The 24,501-nt window shown below is 38.2% G+C and overlaps 1 protein-coding gene across 1 annotated transcript in view; it reads right to left on the bottom strand.

The window, feature by feature from the left end:
- The window catches only part of ADAM17 (ADAM metallopeptidase domain 17), a 137,841-nt gene that overhangs the window by 99,310 nt on the left and 14,030 nt on the right, over positions 1-24,501 (bottom strand). Inside the window, exon 2 of the mRNA XM_077153137.1 lies at positions 6,296-6,428. Within this exon, the coding sequence (XP_077009252.1) occupies positions 6,296-6,428 (133 nt within the window). The remainder of the gene's footprint in view (positions 1-6,295; positions 6,429-24,501) is intronic.

Below are 24,501 nucleotides of genomic sequence, written 5' to 3' on the forward strand. Positions count from 1 at the left end.
AGAATACAATCATATTTTACTCTAAGCACATAAAATATAATCTGAATTATTTAATGAAACTTCTTTTTTAAGTCAGAAGAGTTGACATCAATAAAACATTATACAGCTTATAAATATTGTTTTACTAAGTACTCAGAGCAACACATCTCCTATAAAGACAAACAGACTAAAACGATGGTAAGATTAACTTGTTTAGTTGTAAAAACTTCACCAAAATAAACTAATACTAGGGGGAAAAAAGATTCTAAGAGTTTATGTTTTCATTTTTCCTGAAGACTCTGAAGAATAAGGAAACACACATCTAGATAGCTTATACTGGAGTTCCGCTTGCCTTAAAAGTTTCTTTGAAAAAAAAGAAGACATATTGTTTGATTTCACATATAAAATAATTAGAATATGCAAATTCACAGAATCAAAAATGAGATTACAAACTACCAAGGGACAGAATGGGGATGGAGAATGGGATTAATGTTTAATCGGTAGAATTTGTGCTGGAGTATATGGAAAAGTTTTGGTAATAGATGGAAGTGATGATAGCATAGCATTGAGAATGTAATTAACACCAATGAATTCTACATTTGAAAGCGGTTGGTTAAAATGGCAAGTTTTAGGATGTATATATGTTACTAGGGTCAAAACAACACACAACTATACAACAGAATGAACATTAATGTAAACTATGGACTATAGCTATTAGTATAATTTTAATAATATTGTTTCATCAATTGTAACAAAGGTAACAAACTACGCAAAACGCTAACAGGAGGGTGGGCCACTGTGGCTCAGCAGGCAAGAATGCTCGCCTGCCATGCCAGAGGACCCGGGTTCGATTTCTGGTGTCTGCCCATGTAAATAAAAAAAAAATGCCAACAGGAGCAACTGGGGGGTTATATGGAACTCTGTACCCTCTGCATGATTCTTCTGTAAATCTACACTGCTCTTACAAAAAAACAAAAGTATGATTAAAAATATCTTTAAAAGCCAGGCCAAAAAATGTATTAAAGACCAAAATCAGGTACCAATCATTTAATATCTATTCAGTGCTAGATGCTTTGTATACATTACCTCTACCAGTGAAAACCTGGAGGCTTATAATAATCTCACTCAGGGTTACATAGCTGGTAAATGGTGAAACTGGAAACTAAACTCAATGTTTGTTTCAAAACCCTGCATTATGTTGCCTCTAATAATCAAAGTATCCTATGGGAACGTTTTTTACTGCTGTGTGTTTTATGACAAAGCTGCCAGAATGCAACACAACAGATATAGATCGGCTTTTAACAAGGGAATTTGTTTAGTTAAAAACTTATAGTTCTACTGCAGTTTGGGGAGACAGATTTTGCACTGCTGGGCCATCAGCATTCCTACTACACACCAAAAAATAAACTTTCTCTCTTTGAAAAAAAAAACAAACAAACATATAACTCTTCAGAGGAACGGCAGCTAACTTTCATATGAGGTTCTCTCTCACACAGGAAGGCACAGGGTGATGCCTGCTGGCCTTCTCTGCTGGCTTCTGGGTTCCAACGACTTTCCCTTGGGCAATTTCTTTTTACATTTCGAAAACCTCTGGGCCGAGCTGAGTGCTAAGATGACATATGCTGTGCTGCTTGGGCTGTGCTGCACTGAGCTCTCTCTTTTAGGCCTCCAGCTAATTAAATTAAACCTCACTCACTGTGGAAGGTGCTCCCCTTAGCCAACTGCAGATGTAATCAGCCATAGATGAATTTCACATGCTAATGATTCAAATCCATAGCAACAGAACTAGGTACCATCACCTGGCAAAGTTGATCCAGAACCTAACTACCACATGTCCACCCCTTGTTAACTTGGCAACTATACATATCACCTTAAACCACATTTAATAAAATATATTCACTTTATCACAACATCACAAAAGCCCCAAAATCATTTCATTAACAATACAAATAAATACAATACCAACTCAAAAATAGCACAAAATCTCATCAAAATCAGCTACAAGCATAGTCTAAGGCAAAAACTCTCTTCCGGCTCAGGACCTGTGAACTTCAGAACAAGTTTATCTCCTGCCAATACATAAAGGAGGGACAGTTATAGCATACATGTTGTCTTTACCATAGGGAGAAATCAAAAGGAATACAGGGGTCACTGGACCCAAACAGTTCTGAAAACCTGCAGGGCAACACTACTGGATTTCAAAGTCTGAAAGTCATTTATCCTCAGGACTTCTAGAAAGTGACAGTCCCACACTTTCCAAGGACCTATGCAGTGACTTTGCTCTCTCCAAACACTGGGGTGGCTGCAATCTTGGGGGACACTGGGGTGACCACCTTTTCTCAGCCCCACCCATTTCAAGTTTTGGGGTAGCACTTGGGATCTCTGCCATCTCTGAGACACACACTCAACCCCTTCAGGACAATGGGGTGGCGGCCAGGCTTCCCCGCCCCCACCATTCAATCCCTTGTTTATGCACTCCATCCTCTTCAATGCCTGGGGTGGCACAACTATTCCTGAGCAATGAAGAAAAAGGGCCACCCTCTGCTCCTGGGGCAAACCCACCTTCTCCACATATATGGGTGGTTCCATTCTCTGAGGTTTCTTGGCTTCAGACTCTAGCTTCCATGGTTCTCACTAGGCAAACTCCAATTTGTCCCTTTTCTGTCCCCCTTTGTCCAGACTAGTAGTGGTTCCATTTACACCAACAGTCTCTTCAAAACATTCTAGGCCTTCTCCATCAAACTCCTCACAGTTTCTCCAAAATCTTCCCTTTGATTCCATCAAAAAAACCAAACCAAAACATGTTCCAACATGCCTGGTATTTGCAAACTGCAACAGTACCCCACTTTTCTGGTACCAGACTGTTTCAGTCTACCAAAGGTGCTAGAATGCAACACACCTGAGATGGATCAGCATTTAACAAGGGGATTTATTTAGTTAAAAACTTATAGTTCTTCAGAGGAACAGCAGCTAACTTTCATCTGAGGTTCTCTGTTCCACAGGAAGGCACAGGGCAACGTGTGCTGGCCTTATCTCCTCCTGGCTTCTGGGTTCCAACGGTTTTCCCTGAGGCATCTGGGCTGAGCCTCAAACACTGAGATGAGGTGCGCTGAGCTGCTTGAGCTGTACTGCTGTTGAGCTCTCCTTTAGGCCTCCAGCTAATTAAATTAAACCTCACTCATTGCAGAAGGCACTCCCCTTACGAGACCACAGATATAATCAGCCACAGATGCATTTCACATGCTAATGATTCAAGTTCACAGCAACAGAACTAGGCACCACCACCTGGCCAAGTCGTCATCTGAACCTAACTATCACACTGTGCAAAATTAATAAATCCTACTTTCAATATTTAAAAGCACTCATGCTTTTATCCTCCTCAAAAGAATTTAGCTAGAAAAAAAATTCATAATTACTATTAAGGATATAAATACAGGGAATTCAATATATATATTAAAATATATACTCCAGTTTTTTAATTGACTTAATATTCTTTTGTTTTCTACAAGTTCCAATCCTGGCATAGAGTTGGAAGTGGTAAGCAGGAATTCTTCATTTATTACCTACAGCCCTTTTAATATGTCCATGGTGAACACAGACAAAGAAAGGTGTTATTCCTATGAGCCACAGAACAAATTTTGTCAGCTGTGGTGCTGAAAATATGAAATATTATTTCCCCATGAGTTTGTATAAGTCTTTAAACTGCAAGGAAGAATCCAAACTGGAATTGTTCCCACAGCAACAACTATTTTTAACTTTTTGAGCATAATAAGGTAATTTTAGTTTTTGCTTGTGGTTTTTTAAAGGCCACAAGGAAAAAGAGACATTATTTCATAAAACCCTGGTACATTTTCTCCTGCAATCCTAAAATGTATCTTCCCACATATTCATAGACATGAAGTTTTCCCTTCAATTATGCTAAGAACTTTGAAAAGAAAGAAAAGCATCCCTTTTATAAATGACTTATTATTTACTTTTAGAGCTCTTTATGGGTTTCAATACTACTTTTACTTATTGTTCTTTCCAGAAAAGTCATTGGAATTGTGTTCTTCATTTTCTACCTTAAGAATCTGCTCTATGGTAAAGTAAAGACCAAGTGATGGTAAATTTCATGTTTTTTGAGTTTTCATCTTAGCCTTTAAGATACAAAACTTCCAACAGGGTATAGTTCAGTCAGAATTTATATTTTACTTTATACTTCCCAAAATTGTATTATGTCATTTATCTACAGGCTTCCTTTAGCACCCTCCTGCATCTTCCTGACTTTTAGTCCAAGGGTTTACAGTAACTACAGTCTGACACTATTTTTAATGGTCCATTTAACTGTGTATATCACCTTCATTTCTTTATCAGTTCTAACGTGCCTCAAATCTGACATATTTCACTTGTAGGAGGAAACAAACATTTTAAGTTTTCCTAAAACAATACTGATATACCAAAACAGTATTTGTACCATTTTTATCATTTTAGAATCATGGTATTTCTTAATTTATGACAAGGAGGAAATTTAACTTCTAAGGTAAATTTTAAACTATTGTTTTTTCCTTCCATAAAACTACATTAATTCATCATATGCTCTCTCAGCACATCCTTCCTTTTACAACGCTAATGATCACATCCAAACTGATTTTATAATCTTGGGTTAAATTATTTTGCCTTTCACTACTATTTAAAGACAGAATCTTCTCATTCACCATCACCACCACATAATAAGTGGTTTCATACAGGTAAGTTCAGCCCCGGTACAAACTGATCATTTTGTACCAATTTTTTTTTCTTTTAAGCTTAAAGAACAATATGACAGAAAGGAGAGGGCATGAGCTTTGGAATCTGACAATATGGCTCAAATCCTGCTTCCTCGACTTACTACTTGCTTCATCTTGCTCTTAACCTCTAAACCTAAGTATCCTCATCTATAAATAGAAATAATACCACCCACTAACTGAATGGTTTTGAGGAGTAAATGAAACAAGCTATTTTAAATTACTTGACCCCAAATTCCCATACATTGTTAGAAACATTTCCCATTAAATATTTAAGATAGAAATTCTGTAAGATAAATTACAAATTTCCCTGCTTCCTTAAACAGAGAGACGATAATAAGTAAATACTGTTTAAAGTTTTCTTAATACAAAATAAAGTATCAATGGCTGATAGATTTCAAACAGAGTCAAGAGGTTATCCTGGAGGTTACTCTTACACATTAAATAGATATCACCTTTTTAGTCAAGGTGTAACGGAGAGGCTAGAGGGAACTGCCTGAAAATGTAGAGCTGTGTTCCAGTAGCCATGTTTCTTGAAGATGACTGTATAATGATACAGCTTTTGCAATGTGATTGTGTGACTGTGAAAACCTTGTGTCTGGTGCTCCTTTTATCTATGGTATGGACAGATGAATAAAACACAGAGATTAAAAATAAATAAATAATAGGGCGAACAAATGTTAAAATAAATTTAGTTGACTGTAATGCTAGTGATCAATGAAAGGGAGGGCAAGGGGTATGGTACGTATGAATTTTTTTTCTGTTTCTTTTTATTTCTTTTCTGAATTCCAAAACCTTTGGAAGTTTACAGAAAAACTTTTGAGGAGAATGACTGGGTTTGAGGAGAATGAATGAATTAGGGAGGAGTGAAAACTCTTTTGTGCTCTTCTGTAGTTTGTTTTCTTAAAAAAACAGGTGCATATATTATTTTTATTTTTAATAAAAGTCTTGGAGAAGTCCTATCTTATAAATAAATAATAATTCAGCCCCAGAATATTCTTAGTGATGTTTTTTTATTTCAGATAAAACTTCCTAAAAAGATTTTTTTTAAGGCCTGCAATTATCTAACAGATTTAAATCAACAAAACAACATGAGAATTATTAAATTTACTGCCCAAATACAACAATATCAATCAACCTCTGCTAAGAAATAAGAGGAATTCAATGAGCACTGAATTTCTAGCCTAGCTCACCACTAAACTTCAGGAACCTGAAAAAATCATTCATCTTTAAGCCTCAGTGTCTTCATGTATAAAATAAAGATTATATTCATTACACAGATGACACTTCTAAAGTAACAAAAATACATATAAGGTATTATAATCATTCAATTAATTAAAATTCTTAGAATTTCATAAACATTATCATTAATACCCTTACCACTTTCTTTTTAGCACTCATCAATATACTATGTAAGACCCATAAGACAGATTGTAATTATATCAATTACAAATCTTTAAAATGTTATTCCAAAATTTTAGCAATCTTATTTTCTGTTTTTGCAAACCAAAACCCACCTGTCCCAATATTATTCTAAGAATAATTCAAATTACCTTTTCAAGGCTGAAAAAGTTAGTAGGGTTTCTAAATGTGTTGAGGTCTGAAGATCTCTCTTTCTTACTGAATGCTGTTGGATATTAGATAAAGAGAGGATATCGTAGTCTGAGAGCAAAGACTCAAGCTTTTCTGAAATAAAGGTAAAAAAGTTATTAGCATCTAAACCTCCAAATCGATTGTAACATCAAAATGGGAGAGCTAGACAGTAAATTCTTCTTGAAAACCTACATGAACTATATTCTTACTCTACCCTCCCCAAAAAAATTAGCCTAAATTAATCAAGATTTAACTTCATTTTTAGGACATAAAGGGAATTAGCTGTAAAGTTAAAAGACAACCTGAGAAAGCAATAAGCCACACCCAGGACATTAGAATTCCTGCAAAACAAATTACCCAATTTCTTCAGGAAATAAATGGCATAGGTGGAACCTTTAATAAACAAGAAATATTGCAAGCAAATGCAATATTCTATGAACCTTTTTGGATCCTAAGTCAAACAAATCAACTGTGGAAAGATGTGAAACAATGAGGGAAATGCAGACATGGACTCCATATTGACTTTGATATTGTGAAGAGTATCATATTTACAATAAGGTAACTTCTAAATAAAAGACATTTCTAGCTTGTATGTTTAGAATTTCTAAGATCAAGATGGTCAACTCAATCTGTCCATTGCCAACCTGGGCTTCATGAATTCCTTAATAGTTGATGTGTACTAAGAAATGGCAACAAATGTATTAAGGGCCTGAGCAGACCGAAATTGGGAAGTAAAATCTTTTATAAGAAAATCACATGTTCCAAACTAAAAAGCAAAAAATTGGTAGTATCCCTATTATTGCTACCCTCAACAGACATGGCAGAGTATCAGTACACCTGCCACCAGAGAAAGAACTGAAAAAATCAAACCAATCCCTCAAAAAAATCAAAATGGATGATTTTACCAGGCAGAGTTGATCCCTAGGAAACACAAAGAAGCACTGCTCCCAAAGACAGAATACGTACAAACAAGGTCATATTTGATAGAGAACAAGAATAAATACAGCAAAGCATATACTACACCCATAACTACTTTTTGTCAAGTAAAAAAAGTCTCCTCCAAAATCAGGGGGATTTTGGGAAAACAATTTGGATCACTGAGTCTCTTTAATAACTGTCTAAAAACGTTTGCTCTGTTACTTCTCTTTTCTCTCAACAAATTATCACTGCCGAAGAATTGTAGTCAAAATCATTCCACTGGACTTAGAACAGCATCAAAATAAAGAAGCAGGAGCTTAAAATACAAGTTTACTGCTACTGATGTTAAATACGTCCACAAAACGATATTTCCCTCCTTTACCTTCCCCTAAATCCTCAATTGGCTCATTCACTGCTATGTGTCAGGCACGAATCTTAAGATGGAGATACAGCATTAAATAAAACAAATTTTGTTTTGTTTGCCTACAGAGCAAACAGTAAGCATGGGAAAGACCAAATAAAGAAATAGTAAATACATGTCAGTGCTGTGGGCATTAAAGCAGGATAAGAGATAGGAAAAGGGGAGGGGTTGATTTCTATAAGGTGGTCAAAGAGGAAAAGTGCCTCACTGTTACATAATATTTGAGCAAACCTGAAGAAAGCAAGAGGACAGGCTTGATGCTATCTTATGAAAATAAATTCAAAGTTCATTCAAGGTTTTAATTCAAGATCAGTTAAATCAAGTGGTAGCAAATTCCACACTTGCTAGGTGCCACTCATTTTCTGTTAATAGAATTTCCTTATCAACTTAATCCACAAGAAAGCTGTTTCATAAGGCATCACTTTTATGCCAATGTATGGGTTGTTGTGATTTTGGCCTTGTTAATTATAGTGGTTAAAGGCGCCAATGGAAAATTTTCAAGGAGTTCACCATTTAATTAAAAACTTTTGAGGGTTCACTATTTACAAGTACCATGCTAGGTGTTTTATGTGCCTTATATCTGCAAATATCCCTGGAGTGTTATGCCTAATTTTACAAATGACGAAAAAGACTCAGAGAGAATAAGTAATTTGTTCTGGAAGACAGAACTAGGATTTGAACTTGGGCCTCTCCAACTGCAAAACTCATGCTTTACTGATGTCACATTTTCAAAATTCCTTAAGAAATAATACAGCTCTTTTTGGACTTGGACCTTTTATTTTTGCCTCCTGTTTTCTGACATCTCAATGAAATATAACCTCTCCTCCCTCTGAACTCAAAGCCTTTGTTTACCTAGGGCACAATATAAGATTCTACAAAGGTTCCATGCACTAGGGTAACTTTCCAGAACCCCATAACCTCCAGATGGGTCCCTAGACCAGGTAAGTCCTGAAATGCAGAGGGGCCAGACCTCTCCAGAACATCAACTAGTTCCATCTTCCTATTCTCTATTATTGACAGCCCCTTCCAACATGAAAAAGTTAGAATGGGCATAGTCCAAACACCCCTAAAGAGTGGGAGAAAGAAGAGTAGGAGAAAGATCAAAGGTGATGGTGGAATTATACAGAGAAGGTAGGGTTTAACAAATGAGGATGATTGCTGAATCATTATATTGATATTTCTATTAGTCTCTGATATCTTAGAAGAGCTAGAAATAAAAACCTAAAATTGTAGAATTGTAACCCATACCAAACTCTGAAATCTGTTCTACAACTAATTTCTAAAACAAAAGTGTATTTTGAAATTTATTGTTTTTGTATATATGTTATTTTTCACAAAAAAGAAAAAAAAATGTTGATTGTGCACAGCTATATGATGATGATATTGTGAACCACTGATTGCACACTTTGGATGATTACATGGTATGTGAATATATAATATATATCAATCGAAATATATATATTTTTAAAAAGCCCTATTTTTATATCTTTCTTCTGGCACGTTTTGGTTATATTTGTCTGAGCTTACAAAATAGACTGTAAAATGGCCAAAAGCCAGCTCTGTTTTATTTGTCATAGTATCCTCACTTCACAATAGCCCGCATAGAGTCTTATGCATATCAGCAATCAAATATTCACAAACTGCATAAATGTTCAATGATGAACTGACAATACGATCCTTTAGCTCTTCAACTTCCCTGAGGCAGGTCAGTACATGAACTCAGTTTCACTCAAGATCATAATCACTCCCAGGAAGAAATTTAACCTTAATGTTGCAGTTTCACTGTCAAAATATAAGTCAGTCATTCTCAAAATGTGGCCCCCATAGTAGCATGAGCAGCAGCATCTGGGAAATCGTTAGACATGCAAATTCTCGGGCCTCCCCTCAGAACTACTGACCTGTGGGGGCCCACTAATCCGTGTTTACAAGGCTTCCAAGTTGGAAAATGCTAAAGTCTGAGAACCACCATATTAGGCTAAAGTGAAGAAACAGCTAAAAGCAAAGAAAAAACTTTAAAGCACAAAGATGTCCATTGCTTATCCTTGCATTGCTTTTAAGCACAAAGACTAGAAACAAGGTAAATGAGTATCAGGGAACTATTTAGATAAAACTATAGCACTTCCAAATAACCAAAAACACAAAACAACCACAATTATTTAAAATGCTGCTTACAACAAGTTTTTAGGAATACTGGGAAATACTTATAACATAATGTTAAATAAAAGTAGCTAAAAAAAATCATTCACATTGCATAATGGTAACTACATATAAAAATAGGCCTCGGGGACTTCTGGGAAGATGGCTGACTACAGCAGCTTGAGATTAGCCCTGCTCTATGGAAAAGTTAGAGAAGGGATAGGAGGGCAACTGAGGCAGCAATTCAGGAGTGTGGCTGCCCTGAAAGAGCTGCCTGCACCACATGTGCCAGCCTTGGTTGAAGAGGCCAAGGAACTGACAGGCAGAGGGCTGGGGATTGGCGTGGAGGCGCAGAGCAGCGGAGCCCACACGAGTGCACGGTCAGATACATGGGACTAGGAAGCAAGCCAGACCATGTTCCTTGGGCGCACTACCCTTGCCAGCGCAGCCCCGTGACCTGCGACTCACACCACACCCCACGCACCTGAATCCCCTCACCCACTCCCATTTCCCACACTCCAAGGACCACACCCCACCAGCCCCTAGTACAGGTATCTGCCCCACATGCCGACCCCAAGTGCAGTCCAAACCACCTCTCCTGCACCCCTCCCAAGCACTACCTCCCCCTCCCTGTTCCTGGCAGGCTGTTACCAGCACATAAAAGTTGGCGGCACTTACCTTAATACCTAGGCTACAACCGGTCCCCACCCCCACCCACAGTATCGCACAGCCTCACCCCACCCTCCCTGAGCTCAGCGCATTCGCTTATGGCACTCCAAGGTCCACGCATGTGCACGAGCACCCAATCACATCATTCAGCTCTGGGAACTGCATGCTACAGCAGTCCAAGAACCGTGCATGCGCACAGCAGCAGACTCACTTCCCAGCTCTGCGAAAGTGCTGACCTGCACAGCTGGGTCACATCTGCCCCCAATCCATGAAGGCTTAACTCCAACCTGCTGCCACAACTCTACACATGCACACAAAGGTCCCCGTGCCGTAGACCAGCACACATCAGGGTTATGCACCCCCAGACCAGTGCACCTGCACAGCTATATCCTCCCTGGCCACTGGGAGCCCACCTTCACAAGCACCATCATAACATCTCCAACCTGCGCCCATACCTACTCTGAAAAAAATCACCGTACTGAGTGCTCCACCCCGTGCCCTGCTTCCTGCTGTACAACCATTCCGCAAACACAAAGCTTTAGACTACTGAAAGAAATCAACTCCCAAAGTAAATCAATCAAGATATCTACATGTGATGAAGACAGCAGATCACTAAGCATATCACAATGTAGTCAGACACAGCCCTGCCTAATGACCAAATTAAAACACCTGAGGAGACACAGACGTTGGAACAACTAATCAAAGACGTTCATACAACTCTACTTAATAAAATAAGCGGGAGAGACTTCCTGGAAGATGGCGGCTTAGTAAGACGCGCGGATCTTAGTTTCTTCTCCAGGACACCTACTAGGGGAGTAGAAACGATACAGAAAGCGCCCAAAGCCACAACAGAGATAAAAAAGACAGCGTACCCCATCCTGGAACGGCTGGCTGGCTGAGAGAAGCAGCTCGGGTGAGATCGCCGAGGCGCGCGGGCCTTACCAGGCGGGGTGGCAAGCGGCCGGAGTTACTCCCTTCCCCCTTCCCGGGCCGGCTGGGAGAATTGGAGAGGTGGTCCCCTGAAACCAAGGCGACTGGCGCCCACACCACGCGCAGCCCCCGGACCAACTGAGAGAATTGGATCGGAAACCCCCAGGCCGCGGAGAACGGTGACCCCGTGACTCCCGGGGAACGTGCACTCTCTCGGGCGGGCCGCTGCCGCTGGCGCCCTCCCGCCACGCTTGTTGCCCAGGGCCGACTAGGAAATTCGGACGGGCTCTTTCCCTGGCTGCGGCGACCAGCAACCCCCCCTGCGTTCAGACCCCGGGCCGGCTCAAGCCGCTTCGGCTAGCGAACCCCCAGGACGGCGAGAGTTTTCCAAAGTTTAAGGTCCCACAGCACCTTTTACTGGTGGGACCCGCAGACAAACGTGTGCCACGAGCGCCACCTACTGGGCAGGATAAGAAAAACAGAACCCAGAGATTTCACAGAAAAATATTACAACCTTGCTGGGTCCAACACCAAGAGAAATCTGAATAAATGCCCAGGCGCCAGCAGCAGAAGATAACTGTCCACGCTCAAAGGATTGAGAATATGGCTCAGTCAAAGGAACAAACCAACAGCTCAAATGAGACACAAGAGCTGAGACAACTAATGCTGAATATACGAACAGAAATGGAAAACCTCTTCAAAAATGAAATCGATAAATTGAGGGAGGACATGAAGAGGACATGGGCTGAACATAAAGAAGAAATAGAAAAACTGAAAAAACAAATCGCAGAACTTATGGAAGTGAAGGATAAAGTAGCAAACATAGAAAAAATAATGGATAGCTACAATGATAGATTTAAAGAGACAGAAGATAGAATTAGTGATTTGGAGGATGGAACATCTGAATTCCAAAAAGAAACAGAAACTATAGGGAAAAGAATGGAAAAATTTGAACAGGGTATCAGGGAACTCAAGGACAATATGAACCTCACAAATATACGTGTTGTGGGTGTCCCAGAAGGAGAAGAGAAGGGAAAAGGAGGAGAAAAACTAATGGAAGAAATTATCACTGAAAATTTCCCAACTCTTATGAAAGACCTAAAATTACAGATCCAAGAAGTGCAGCGCACCCCAAAGAGATTAGACCCAAATAGGCGTTCTCCAAGACACTTACTAGTTAGAATGTCAGAGGTCAAAGAGAAAGAGAAGATCTTGAAAGCAGCAAGAGAAAAACAATCCATTACATACAAGGGAAACCCAATAAGACTTTGTGTAGATTTCTCAGCAGAAACCATGGAAGCTAGAAGACAGTGGGATGATATATTTAAAATACTAAAAGAGAAAAACTGCCAACCAAGACTCCTATATCCAGCAAAATTATCCTTCAAAAATGAGGGAGAAATTAAAACATTCTCAGACAAAAAGTCACTGAAAGAATTTGTGACCAAGAGACCAGCTCTGCAAGAAATACTAAAGGGAGCACTAGAGTCAGATACAAAAAGACAGAAGAGAGAGATATGGAAAAGAGTGTAGAAAGAAGGAAAATCAGATATGATGTATATAATACAAAAGGCAAAATGTTAGAGGAAAATATTATCCAAACAGTAATAACACTGAATGTCAATGGACTGAATTCCCCAATCAAAAGACATAGATTGGCAGAATGGATTAAAAAACAGGATCCTTCGATATGCTGTCTACAGGAAACACATCTTAGACCCAAAGATAAACATAGGTTGAAAGTGAAAGGTTGGGAAAAGATATTTCATGCAAATAACAACCAGAAAAGAGCAGGAGTGGCTATACTAATATCCAACAAATTAGACTTCAAATGTAAAACAGTTAAAAGAGACAAAGAAGGACACTATATACTAATAAAAGGAACAATTAAACAAGAAGACATAACAATCATAAATATTTACGCACCGAATCAGAATGCCCCAAAATACGTGAGGAATATACTGCAAACACTGAAAAGGGAAATAGACTCATATACCATAATAGTTGGAGACTTCAACTCACCACTCTCATCAAGGGACAGAACATCCAGACAGAGGATCAACAAAGAAATAGAGAATCTGAATATTACTATAAATGAACTAGACTTAATAGACATTTATAGGACATTACATCCCACAACAGCAGGATACACCTTTTTCTCAAGTGCTCATGGATCATTCTCAAAGATAGACCATATGCTGGGTCACAAAGCAAGTCTTAACAAATTTAAAAAGATTGAAATCTTACACAACACTTTCTCGGACCATAAAGGAATGATGTTGGAAATCAATAATAGGCAGAGTGCCAGAAAATTCACAAATACGTGGAGGCTCAACAGCACACTCCTAAATAACGACTGGGTCAAAGAAGAAATTGCTAGAGAAATTAGCAAATACCTCGAGGCGAATGAAAATGAAAACACAACATATCAAAACTTATGGGACGCAGCAAAGGCAGTGCTAAGAGGGAAATTTATTGCTCTAAATGCCTATATCAGAAAAGAAGAAAAGGCAAAAATTCAGGAATTAACTATCCACCTGGAAGAACTGGAGAAAGAACAGCAAGCTAACCCCAAAGCAAGCAAAAGGAAAGAAATAACAAAGATTAGAGCACAAATAAATGAAATTGAAAACATGAAAACAATAGAGAAAATCAATAAGGCCAGAAGTTGGTTCTATGAGAAAATCAATAAGATTGATGGGCCCTTAGCAAGATTGACAAAAAGAAGAAGAGAGAGGATGCAAATAAATAAGATCAGAAATGGAAGAGGAGACATAACTACTGACCTCACAGAAATAAAGGAGGTAATAACAGGATACTATGAACAACTTTACGCTAATAAATACAACAATTTAGAGGAAATGGACGGGTTCCTGGAAAGACATGAACAACCAACTTTGACTCAAGAAGACATAGATGACCTCAACAAACCAATCACAAGTAAAGAAATTGAATTAGTCATTCAAAAGCTTCCTAAAAAGAAAAGTCCAGGACCAGATGGCTTCACATGTGAATTCTACCAAACGTTCCAGAAAGAATTAGTACCAATTCTCTTCAAACTCTTCAAAAAAATCGAAGTGGAGGGAAAACTACCTAATTCATTCTATGAAGCCAACATCACCCTCATACCAAAACCAGGCAAAGATATTACAAAAAAAGAAAACTACAGACCAATCTCTCTAATGAATACAGATGCAAAAATCCTCAATAAAATTCTAGCAAATCGTATCCAACAACACATTAAAAGAATTATACATCATGACCAAGTAGGATTCATCCCAGGTATGCAAGGATGGTTCAACATAAGAAAATCAATTAATGTAATACACCATATCAACAAATCAAAGCAGAAAAATCACATGATCATCTCAATTGATGCAGAGAAGGCATTTGACAAGATTCAACATCCTTTCCTGTTGAAAACACTTCAAAAGATAGGAATACAAGGGAACTTCCTTAAAATGATAGAGGGAATATATGAAAAACCCACAGCTAATATCATCCTCAATGGGGAAAAATTAAAAACTTTCCCCCTAAGATCAGGAACAAGACAAGGATGTCCACTATCACCACTATTATTCAACATTGTGTTGGAGGTTCTAGCCAGAGCAATTAGACAAGAAAAAGAAATACAAGGCATCAAAATTGGAAAGGAAGAAGTAAAACTATCACTGTTTGCAGACGATATGATACTATACGTCGAAAATCCGGAAAAATCCACAACAAAACTACTAGAGCTAATAAATGAGTACAGCAAAGTAGCAGGTTACAAGATCAACATTCAAAAATCTGTAGCATTTCTATACACTAGTAATGAACAAGCTGAGGGGGAAATCAAGAAACGAATCCCATTTACAATTGCAACTAAAAGAATAAAATACCTAGGAATAAATTTAACTAAAGAGACAAAAAACCTATATAAAGAAAACTACAAAAAACTGCTAAAAGAAATCACAGAAGACCTAAATAGATGGAAGGGCATACCGTGTTCATGGATTGGAAGACTAAATATAGTTAAGATGTCAATCCTACCTAAATTGATTTACAGATTCAATGCAATACCAATCAAAATCCCAACAACTTATTTTTCAGAAATAGAAAAACCAATAAGCAAATTTATCTGGAAGGGCAGGGTGCCCCGAATTGCTAAAAACATCTTGAGGAAAAAAAACGAAGCTGGAGGTCTCGCGCTGCCTGACTTTAAGGCATATTATGAAGCCACAGTGGTCAAAACAGCATGGTATTGGCATAAAGATAAATATATCGACCAATGGAATCGAATAGAGTGCTCAGATATAGACCCTCTCATCTATGGACATTTGATCTTTGATAAGGCAGTCAAGCCAACTCACCTGGGACAGAGCAGTCTCTTCAATAAATGGTGCCTAGAGAACTGGATATCCATATGCAAAAGAATGAAAGAAGACCCATCTCTCACACCCTATACAAAAGTTAACTCAAAATGGATCAAAGATCTAAACATTAGGTCTAAGACCATAAAACAGTTAGAGGAAAATGTAGGGAGATATCTTATGGATCTTACAACTGGAGGCGGTTTTATGGACCTTAAACCTAAAGCAAGAGCACTGAAGAGGGAAATAAATAAATGGGAACTCCTCAAAATTAAACACTTTTGTGCATCAAAGAACTTCATCAAGAAAGTAGAAAGACAGCCTTCACAATGGGAGACAATATTTGGAAATGATATATCAGATAAAGGTCTAGTATCCAGAATTTATAAAGAGATTGTTCATCTCAACAACAAAAAGACAGCCAACCCAATTACAAAATGGGAAAAAGACTTGAACAGACACCTCTCAGAAGAGGAAATACGGATGGCCAAGAGGCACATGAAGAGATGCTCAATGTCCCTGGCCATTAGAGAAATGCAAATCAAAACTACAATGAGATATCATCTCACACCCACCAGAATGGCCATTATCAACAAAACAGAAAATGACAAGTGCTGGAGAGGATGTGGAGAAAGAGGCACACTTATCCACTGTTGGTGGGAATGTCAAAGGGTGCAACCACTGTGGAAGGCAGTTTGGCGGTTCCTCAAAAAGCTGAATATAGAATTGCCATACGACCCAGCAATACCATTGCTAGGTATCTACTCAAAGGACTTAAGGGCAAAGACACAAACGGACATTTGCACACCAATGTTTATAGCAGCATTATTTACAATTGCAAAGAGATGGAAACAGCCAAAATCTCCATCAACAGAAGAGTGGCTAAACAAACTGTGGTATATAAATACGATGGAATATTATGCAGCTTTAAGACAAGATAAACTTATGAACCATGTAATAACATGGATGGACATAGAGAATATTATGCTGAGTGAATCCAGCCAAAAACTAAAGGACAAATACTGTATGGTCCCACTGATGTGAACGGACATTCGAGAATAAACTTGAAATATGTCATTGGTAACAGAGTTCAGCAGGAGTTAGAAACAGGGTAAGACAATGGGTAATTGAAGCTGAAGGGATACAGACTGTGCAACAGGACTAGATACAAAAACTCAAAAATGGACAGCACAATAATACCTAATTGTAAAGCAATCATGTTAAAACACTGAATGAAGCTGCATCTGAGCTATAGGTTTTTGTTTTGTTTTGTTTTGTTTTGTTTTGATTTTACTATTATTACTTTTATTTTTTTCTCTATATTAACATTCTATATCTTTTTCTGTTGTGTTGCTAGTTCTTCTAAACCAATGCAAATGTACTAAGAAATGATGATCATGCATCTATGTGATGATGTTAAGAATTAATGATTGCATGTGTAGAATGGTATGATCTCTAAATGTTGGGTTAATTTCTTTTTTTCCGTTAATTAAAAAAAAAAAAAAAAAAGAGAAGGAATAATTGGAGATGAAGGGATACAGACTGTACAACGGGACTGGATATAAAAACTCAGAAATGGACAGCACAATACTACCCAATTGTAATGCAATTATGTTAAAACACTGAATGAAGCTGCATGTGAGGTATAGGTTTTTTGTTTTTGTTTTTTTTGTTTTTTTTTCTTTCTATTATTGTTTTAATTCTTATTCTGTTGTCTTTTTATTTCTTTTTCTAAATTGATGCAAATGTACTAAGAAATGATGAATATGCAACTATGTGATGTTATTAAGAATTACTGATTGTACATGTAGATTGGAATGATTTCTAATTGTTTTGTTAATTCTTTTTTTAATTAATAAAAAAAAAATCTAAAAAAAAAAAAATAAGCGGGATAGCAAATCACATAAAGAAGATCAAGAAGACAGTAGAAGAGCACAAAGAGGAATGTGAAAGAATAAATAGAAAAACAGCAGAAATCACAGAGATTAAAGACTCTGTTGACCAAAGAAAAAACATACTAGAGGCACACAACACCAGATTTGAAGAGACAGAAGAAAGAATAAGTGATACAGAGGACAGGATGATTGACTTCGAAATCTCAAAACAGCAGATGGCAAAAAAGATGGAAAAAATTGAATGGGAACTCAGGTAAACGACAGACAAAACAAAGTGCGCAAATATAAAAATCACTGGTATTCCAGAAGGAGAAGAGAGGGGTAAAGGGCTAGGAAGAGTAGCTGAGGATATAATGGGAGGAAACTTCTCAACCCTCATAAAGGACATAAATATACAAGTCAAAGAAACCCAAAGAACTCCAAACAGAATAAATCCAAACAGGCCTTCCCCACAGCACATCAGTCTGTCAAATGTTGAAGAGAAGCAGAAAATCCTGAAAGCAGCAACAGAAAAACAATCTACTACATACAAGGGAAATCAAATAAGACTAATCAAATAAGACAAATAAGACTAAATAAGAGGGAAATGTGCCTTAATGCCTATATTAAAAAACAAGAGGGTGGGCCACAGTGGCTCAGTAGGCAGAGCTCTTGCCTGCCATGCCAGAGACCTGGGTTTGATTCCTGGTGCCTGCCTATGCAAAAAAAAAAACAAAAAAACAAGAGAGAGCAAAAATTGAGGACTTAGCAGCAAACCTGGAGGAACTTGAGAAAGAATAGCAAACTAACCCTAAAGCAAACAGAAGGAGAGAAATAACAAAAATTAAATTAAAGCTGAGATAAATGAATGGAGAACAAAAGAACAATAGAAAGAATCAATAAAATCAAAAGTTAGTTCTTTGAGAAAATCAATAAAATTGATGGGCCACTAGCAAAACTGACAAAGAAAAAAAGAGAGAGGATACAAATAAAATCAGAAATGAGAAGGGGTGCATTACCACAGACCCTGAAGAAATAAAGAAACCGTAAGAGGGTATTATGAACAACTATACACCAACAAACTAGACAACTTAGACGAAATGGACAAATTTCTGGAGACACATGAACAAGCTACACCGACTCAGGAAGAAACAGAAGATCTCAACAAGCCAATCACAAGTAAAGACATACATTCAGTCATCAAAAATCTTATTACAAAGAGAAGCCCAGGGTTAGACGGCTTCATGGGGGAATTTTATAAAATGTCCCAGAAAGAACCAACACCAATCCTGCTCAAACTTTTCCCAAAAATTGAGGAAAAAGGAACTCATAAAGCTAATATCATTTTAATAACAAAACTGTGTAAAGATGCTATAAGAAAGGAAAACTACAGGCCAATCTCCCTAATGAACATAGATGCAAAAATTCTCAATAAAATATTAGGAAATCATATCCAACAACACATTAAAAGAATTATACACCATGACTAAATGGGGTTTATACCAGGAATGCAAGGATGGTTCAACACAAGAAAATCAATTAATGTAATATAGCACTTTAACAAATCTAAAGGGAAAAATCACATGATTATCTCGATTGATGCTGAAAAAGCATTCGACAAAATTCAGCATTCTTTTCTGATAAAAACACTCAAAAAGATAGGGACCAAAGGAAACTAACTACGTCAATATGATGAAGGGAACATATGAAAAACCAATAGCCAGCATTGTACTCAATGGAGAGAGACTGAAAGCCTTCCACTTAAAATCAGGTACAAGACAAGGATGCCCACTGTCACCACTATTATTCAACATTGTGCTAGAAGTTCTAGCTAGAGCAATCTGGCAGGACAAAGAAATAAAAGGCATCCAAATAGGAAAGGAAGAAGTAAAACTCTCATTATTTGCAGATGATATGATGCTATACTTGGAAGATACTGAGAAATCTACAGCAAAGTTACCGGCTCATAAACAAATTCAGCAAGGTGGCAGGATATAAAATTAACTTATATTATGTTACAAAAATCAGTAACATTTCTATATTACAAGCAAGAAGCTAGGTGAGGAGTCGATTAAGGAAAAAATTCCATTCAAAATAGCAACTAAAAGAATCAAATGCTTAGGAATAAACTTAATAGGGATGTAGAGGACTTGCACACAGAAAACTACATAACAATGTTAGAAGAAATCAAAGGAGATCTAAATTGGTGGAAAGGCATTCCCTGCTCTTAGATAGGAAGGCTAAGTATAGTTAAGATGTCAATTCTCCCCAAATTGATCTACAGATTCAACACAGAACCAATCAAAATTTCAACAACTTACTTGGAGGATTTGGAAAAGCTAACTACCAAATTCATCTGGAAGGGAAAGAGACCCCAAGTAGCTAAAAGCATCCTAAAAAAGAAGAAAGAAGTGGAAGGATTAACACTCCCTGACTTCAAAATCTATTACAAAGTCACAGTGGTCAAAACAGCATGGTACTAGCACAAAGACAGAAGCATTGATCAATGGAATCAAATTGAGAGTGCAGAAATAGATCACCAAATCTATGGACAGTTGATTTTTGACAAGGCCCCCAAATCCTCTGAAGTGGGACAAAATAGTCTTTTCAATAATTGGGCATGGAAGAACTGGATATCAATAGCCAAGAATATGAAAGAGGACCCCCACCTTAAACCCTACGTAAAAATTAACTCTAAGTGGATCAAACAGCTAAATATAAGTAGCACCATAAATTTTCTAGAAGAAAATGTAGGGAAACATCTTCAAGACTTAGTAATAGGAGGTAGCTTCCTAAATTTTACAACCCAAAGCACAAGCAACAAAAGAAAAAATGGATAAATGGGAACTCATCAAAAGCAAATGCTTCTGCACCTCAGAAGACTTTGTTAAAAAGGTGAAGAGACAGCCAACTAAATGGGAGAAATTATTTGGAAATCACGTATCGGACGAAGGTCTGATTTCCTGTATATACAAAGAAATCACACAACTCAAAAACAAAAGAACAAACAGTCCAATTATAAAATGGGCTAAGGATATGAATACACATTTCTCTGAAGAGCAAATACAGATGGCTCAAAAGCACATGAAGAGATGCTCACTTTCACTGCCATCAGGGAAATGGAGATCAAAATTACAACGAGATAATACTTCACACCTATAAGAATGGCTGCTATTAAACAATCAGGAAACTATAAATGTTGGAGAAGATATGGAAAAACTGGGACATTAAGCATTGCTGCTGGGAATGTACAATGGTGCAGCCACTATGGAAGACTGTTTCAGTTCCTTAGGAAACTAAATATCAAGCTGACCCATGATCCAGCAACAGCACTACTTGGTAAATACTCAGAAAAGCTGAAAGCAATGACACAAGCAGACATTTGCACACTGATGTTCATAGCAGCATTATTCACAATCGCCCAAAGATGGAAACAAACCAAATGCCCATCAACAGACAAGCAGATCAACAAAATGTGGTATATACATACGATGGAATATTATGCAGCAGTAAGGCAAAATGACATCCTGAAGCACATGACAAGATGGATGAGCCTTGAGGACATAATGCTGAGTGAAATTAGCCAGACACAAAAGGACAGATACTGTATGATTCCACTTTTATGACCAGCATAAAGGTATAACCAGAGATGTATAATATAGAACACAGGGGACTTAGAGATACATAGAAGCTAGCGATGGCTGAACCATTAGCTAATGAGGCTGAACTCCAATGCAAGGGAATAGATAGCAGTGAAGGTGATTCTCTAATGGGTCTAGAAGTAATATTACCATATTGAGATGAACAAGATTGAAAGGGGTTGTATAGACCTACGTGTCCCACTGACTCACATTAGAAATATGAATGAGTTCTTCTAAGAATTACCTCAAAGATATGATTCTTGAATAAAGAGTGTTTAAGTCCAGGGTAGAGGGGGAAAACTGCCATTGCATGCATGAGCTATGTTCAAAAGGAAACCATCAGCACTACCACAGCAACAGAAGAGGTAAATAATGGGGTGAGAGACAAAGAGTTAAGAGGAGGTTTAGATTTCCTATTTGGTGAGGTTATGTTTATTGGTTTTCTGACTTTTGGGAACAATGAAATTATCTAAAATTGAGAATGTTGATGGACTGTGGAGTTTGGACCCTCTACATGAAGCCCAATGAATGCAGGTGGCTGAAGGATGCACTGACGGACGATGCAGTATACTGATGAACAAAGGCTGTGCTGCTACACAAAAGAACAATGTCGTGTGGCATGCAACAATATGAATGAACATGTGGAACATTTGGTGAGACAAAATAAGTTAGAAACAAAAATACAATAATGGTATGATTACCTTAGAAGAAAACAGGGGTTCAGATTGTAAGCTTTTAGAGCAGACACATTAAGTCTGGAGTGGTGATTATTATTTCTGGATTTCGAGAGGCTGTTACATATATATAACCTGATATTTAGAGATAAGAATAAAGCCAAACAGGTTGGGTTTAGGGTAATTCAGAACATAGGGGTAAGGAAGACAGTGTCTTTATTTTAGAACCACACATACTCTTTGAGACCAATGGAAGAAAGGTTTATTTGATCTGGAACTGAAATTTTCTGTGGTGCATAATCTAATTCCACCTATCTGTACAGCTCATTTGAACAACTGAAACACCGACAGCACAGAATTGAAAGAGGTCCTTTACTCCTGTATAGATTATTGTAATGCCTGGAAACATCCTAGGTTATGTTAACAAGTTAATCAAAAGTATTGGCAAAGTCCTAAGGGAGGAGAGAAGGTCTTTGGAACAATTAAACTTTACCATCAGGGAATTCCCTGTAACTTTGTCAAACTTTGGGGGCACCCAAATCAATAGGCCATGCCCTCGATCTGAGGCTTACTCTTGTGAAGCTTATGTAGGTAGCATAGAAGCTTAGACTACCTATAGGCATGCCCAAGAGTTACTTCTGGAGGACCTCAGTTGTTGCTCAGATGCGGCCTCAGTCTCTCTAAGCCCAATTCTGCAAGTGGAATAATTGCCCCCCCCCCCATGTAGGACATGACCTCCAGGGATGAAAGTCTCCCTGATGATGTGGGAGAGGACTCCCAGGGATGAATCCAGATGGGGCACCGTGGGATCAACAATTCCATCCTGACCAAATGGGTGAAAAGAAGGTCAACTAATAAAGTATCGGTGGCAGAGAGCATTCAAATAGAGTCAAGAGGGTACTCTGGTGTTGCTCTTATGCAAGCTTCAGGTAGACCTTGCTACCTATCATAACGTGCCAAGCCCCAACCAGGACCATTCCAGCCAATCCAAAAGAACATGTAGGGCAATTTATAAGATTCCACAATTGTTCCAGGCACTAAAGTAACTTTCCAGAAACCTACAACCTCCAGATAGGTCCTGGTCCAGATAAGTCCTGAAATCTAGCCCAGCCTCTCCAGAACATCAGATAGTTCCACCTCCCTACCCTATCTTAGTGACAGACTCTCCCAATATCAAAAATTTAGAATTGCCATAGGCCAAACGAGCCTGATGAGAGGTATGGAAAGAGCAAAGGTGATGGTGGAATTATACATAGAAGATAGGACTTAACAAATGAATATGAATGCTGAATCATTAAATGGATATTTCTTTTAGTCTTCAGTATTTTAGGGAAGCTAGAAGTAAAAACCTAAAATTGTGAAACTGTAACCCATGTCAAAGTCTGAAATATGTTCTACAACTAATTGTGGTGCAGTGCTTGGAAATGTATAGCTTTTTTGTATATATGTCATTGTCCAAAAAAAAAAAAAGAAGGAAAAAAAAGCTATTGTGATGATAAAAAAATTATTTAAACACTCTTGCCTCCTATATTCTGGAGCAGTTAGAAGGAAAAATATGAGAGGATCATACGGTAGCCCATGACAAACTCTGGGATCTACCCTGTAACTACTTTTTGAAGAATGCTTTGAAAATTATTGCTTTTTTATTTCTTTGCTTTGTACATATGTATACAATACAATAAAAAAAGTTCAAAATAAAAATTAAAAATACAAAATCCATGGAACTGCACAACACAGTGTACCCTAAGTCAAACGAGGGACTAAAGTCAATAGTATGATTATAAAAATGTGCTTTCAGGACTTCCGGAGAAGATGGCGGCTTAGTAAGACGGACGGGTCTTAGTTCCTCCTCCAGAAAAGCAACTAAAGAAACCGAAACAATACGAAACAGCTCCCGGAGTCACGACAGAGACCAAAAAGACAGCGTACCCCATTCTGGAACGGCTGAACGGGCAGGGAGAATCCGCTGCGGTGAGATACCCGAGGGGCGCGCATTTACCCGGCCGGGGCGGCTGGCGACTGGGGTCCCCTCCACGCACGTGGCTCCCCGGTCTGACTGGGAACATTGGATAGCGGGGCCCTCCCGTCATGCTTGGCATCTCGGGCCAGCTGGGCAATTTGGACCGGCACTCCCCCAAGCCGCAGCGGCCAGCGACCCCCGCCTCCACACGCGGTTTCCCTGGCCGACTGCCCCGCAGACAGACGAGCGCCAGGAGCACCACCTACTGGGCAGGAAAAGAAAAACAGAGCCCAGAGATTTCACAGAAAAACCTTTCAACCAGCTGGGTCCCACACCCAGGGAAATCTGATCAAATGCCCAGACACCAGCAGAAAATAATGGATGACGCTTGGAAAATTGAAGATATGGCCCAGTCAAAGGAACAAACCAATAGTTCAAATGAGATACAAGAGCTGAGACAACTAATGCTGAATATATGAACAGAAATGGAAAAACTCTTCAAAAACCAAATCAATAAATTGAGGGAGGACATGAAGAAGACATGGGCTGAACAAAAAGAAGAAATAGAAAATCTGAAAAAACAAATCACAG

This window comes from Tamandua tetradactyla, chromosome 3 (genome assembly GCF_023851605.1).
Source record: "Tamandua tetradactyla isolate mTamTet1 chromosome 3, mTamTet1.pri, whole genome shotgun sequence".
NCBI lineage: Eukaryota > Metazoa > Chordata > Mammalia > Pilosa > Myrmecophagidae > Tamandua > Tamandua tetradactyla.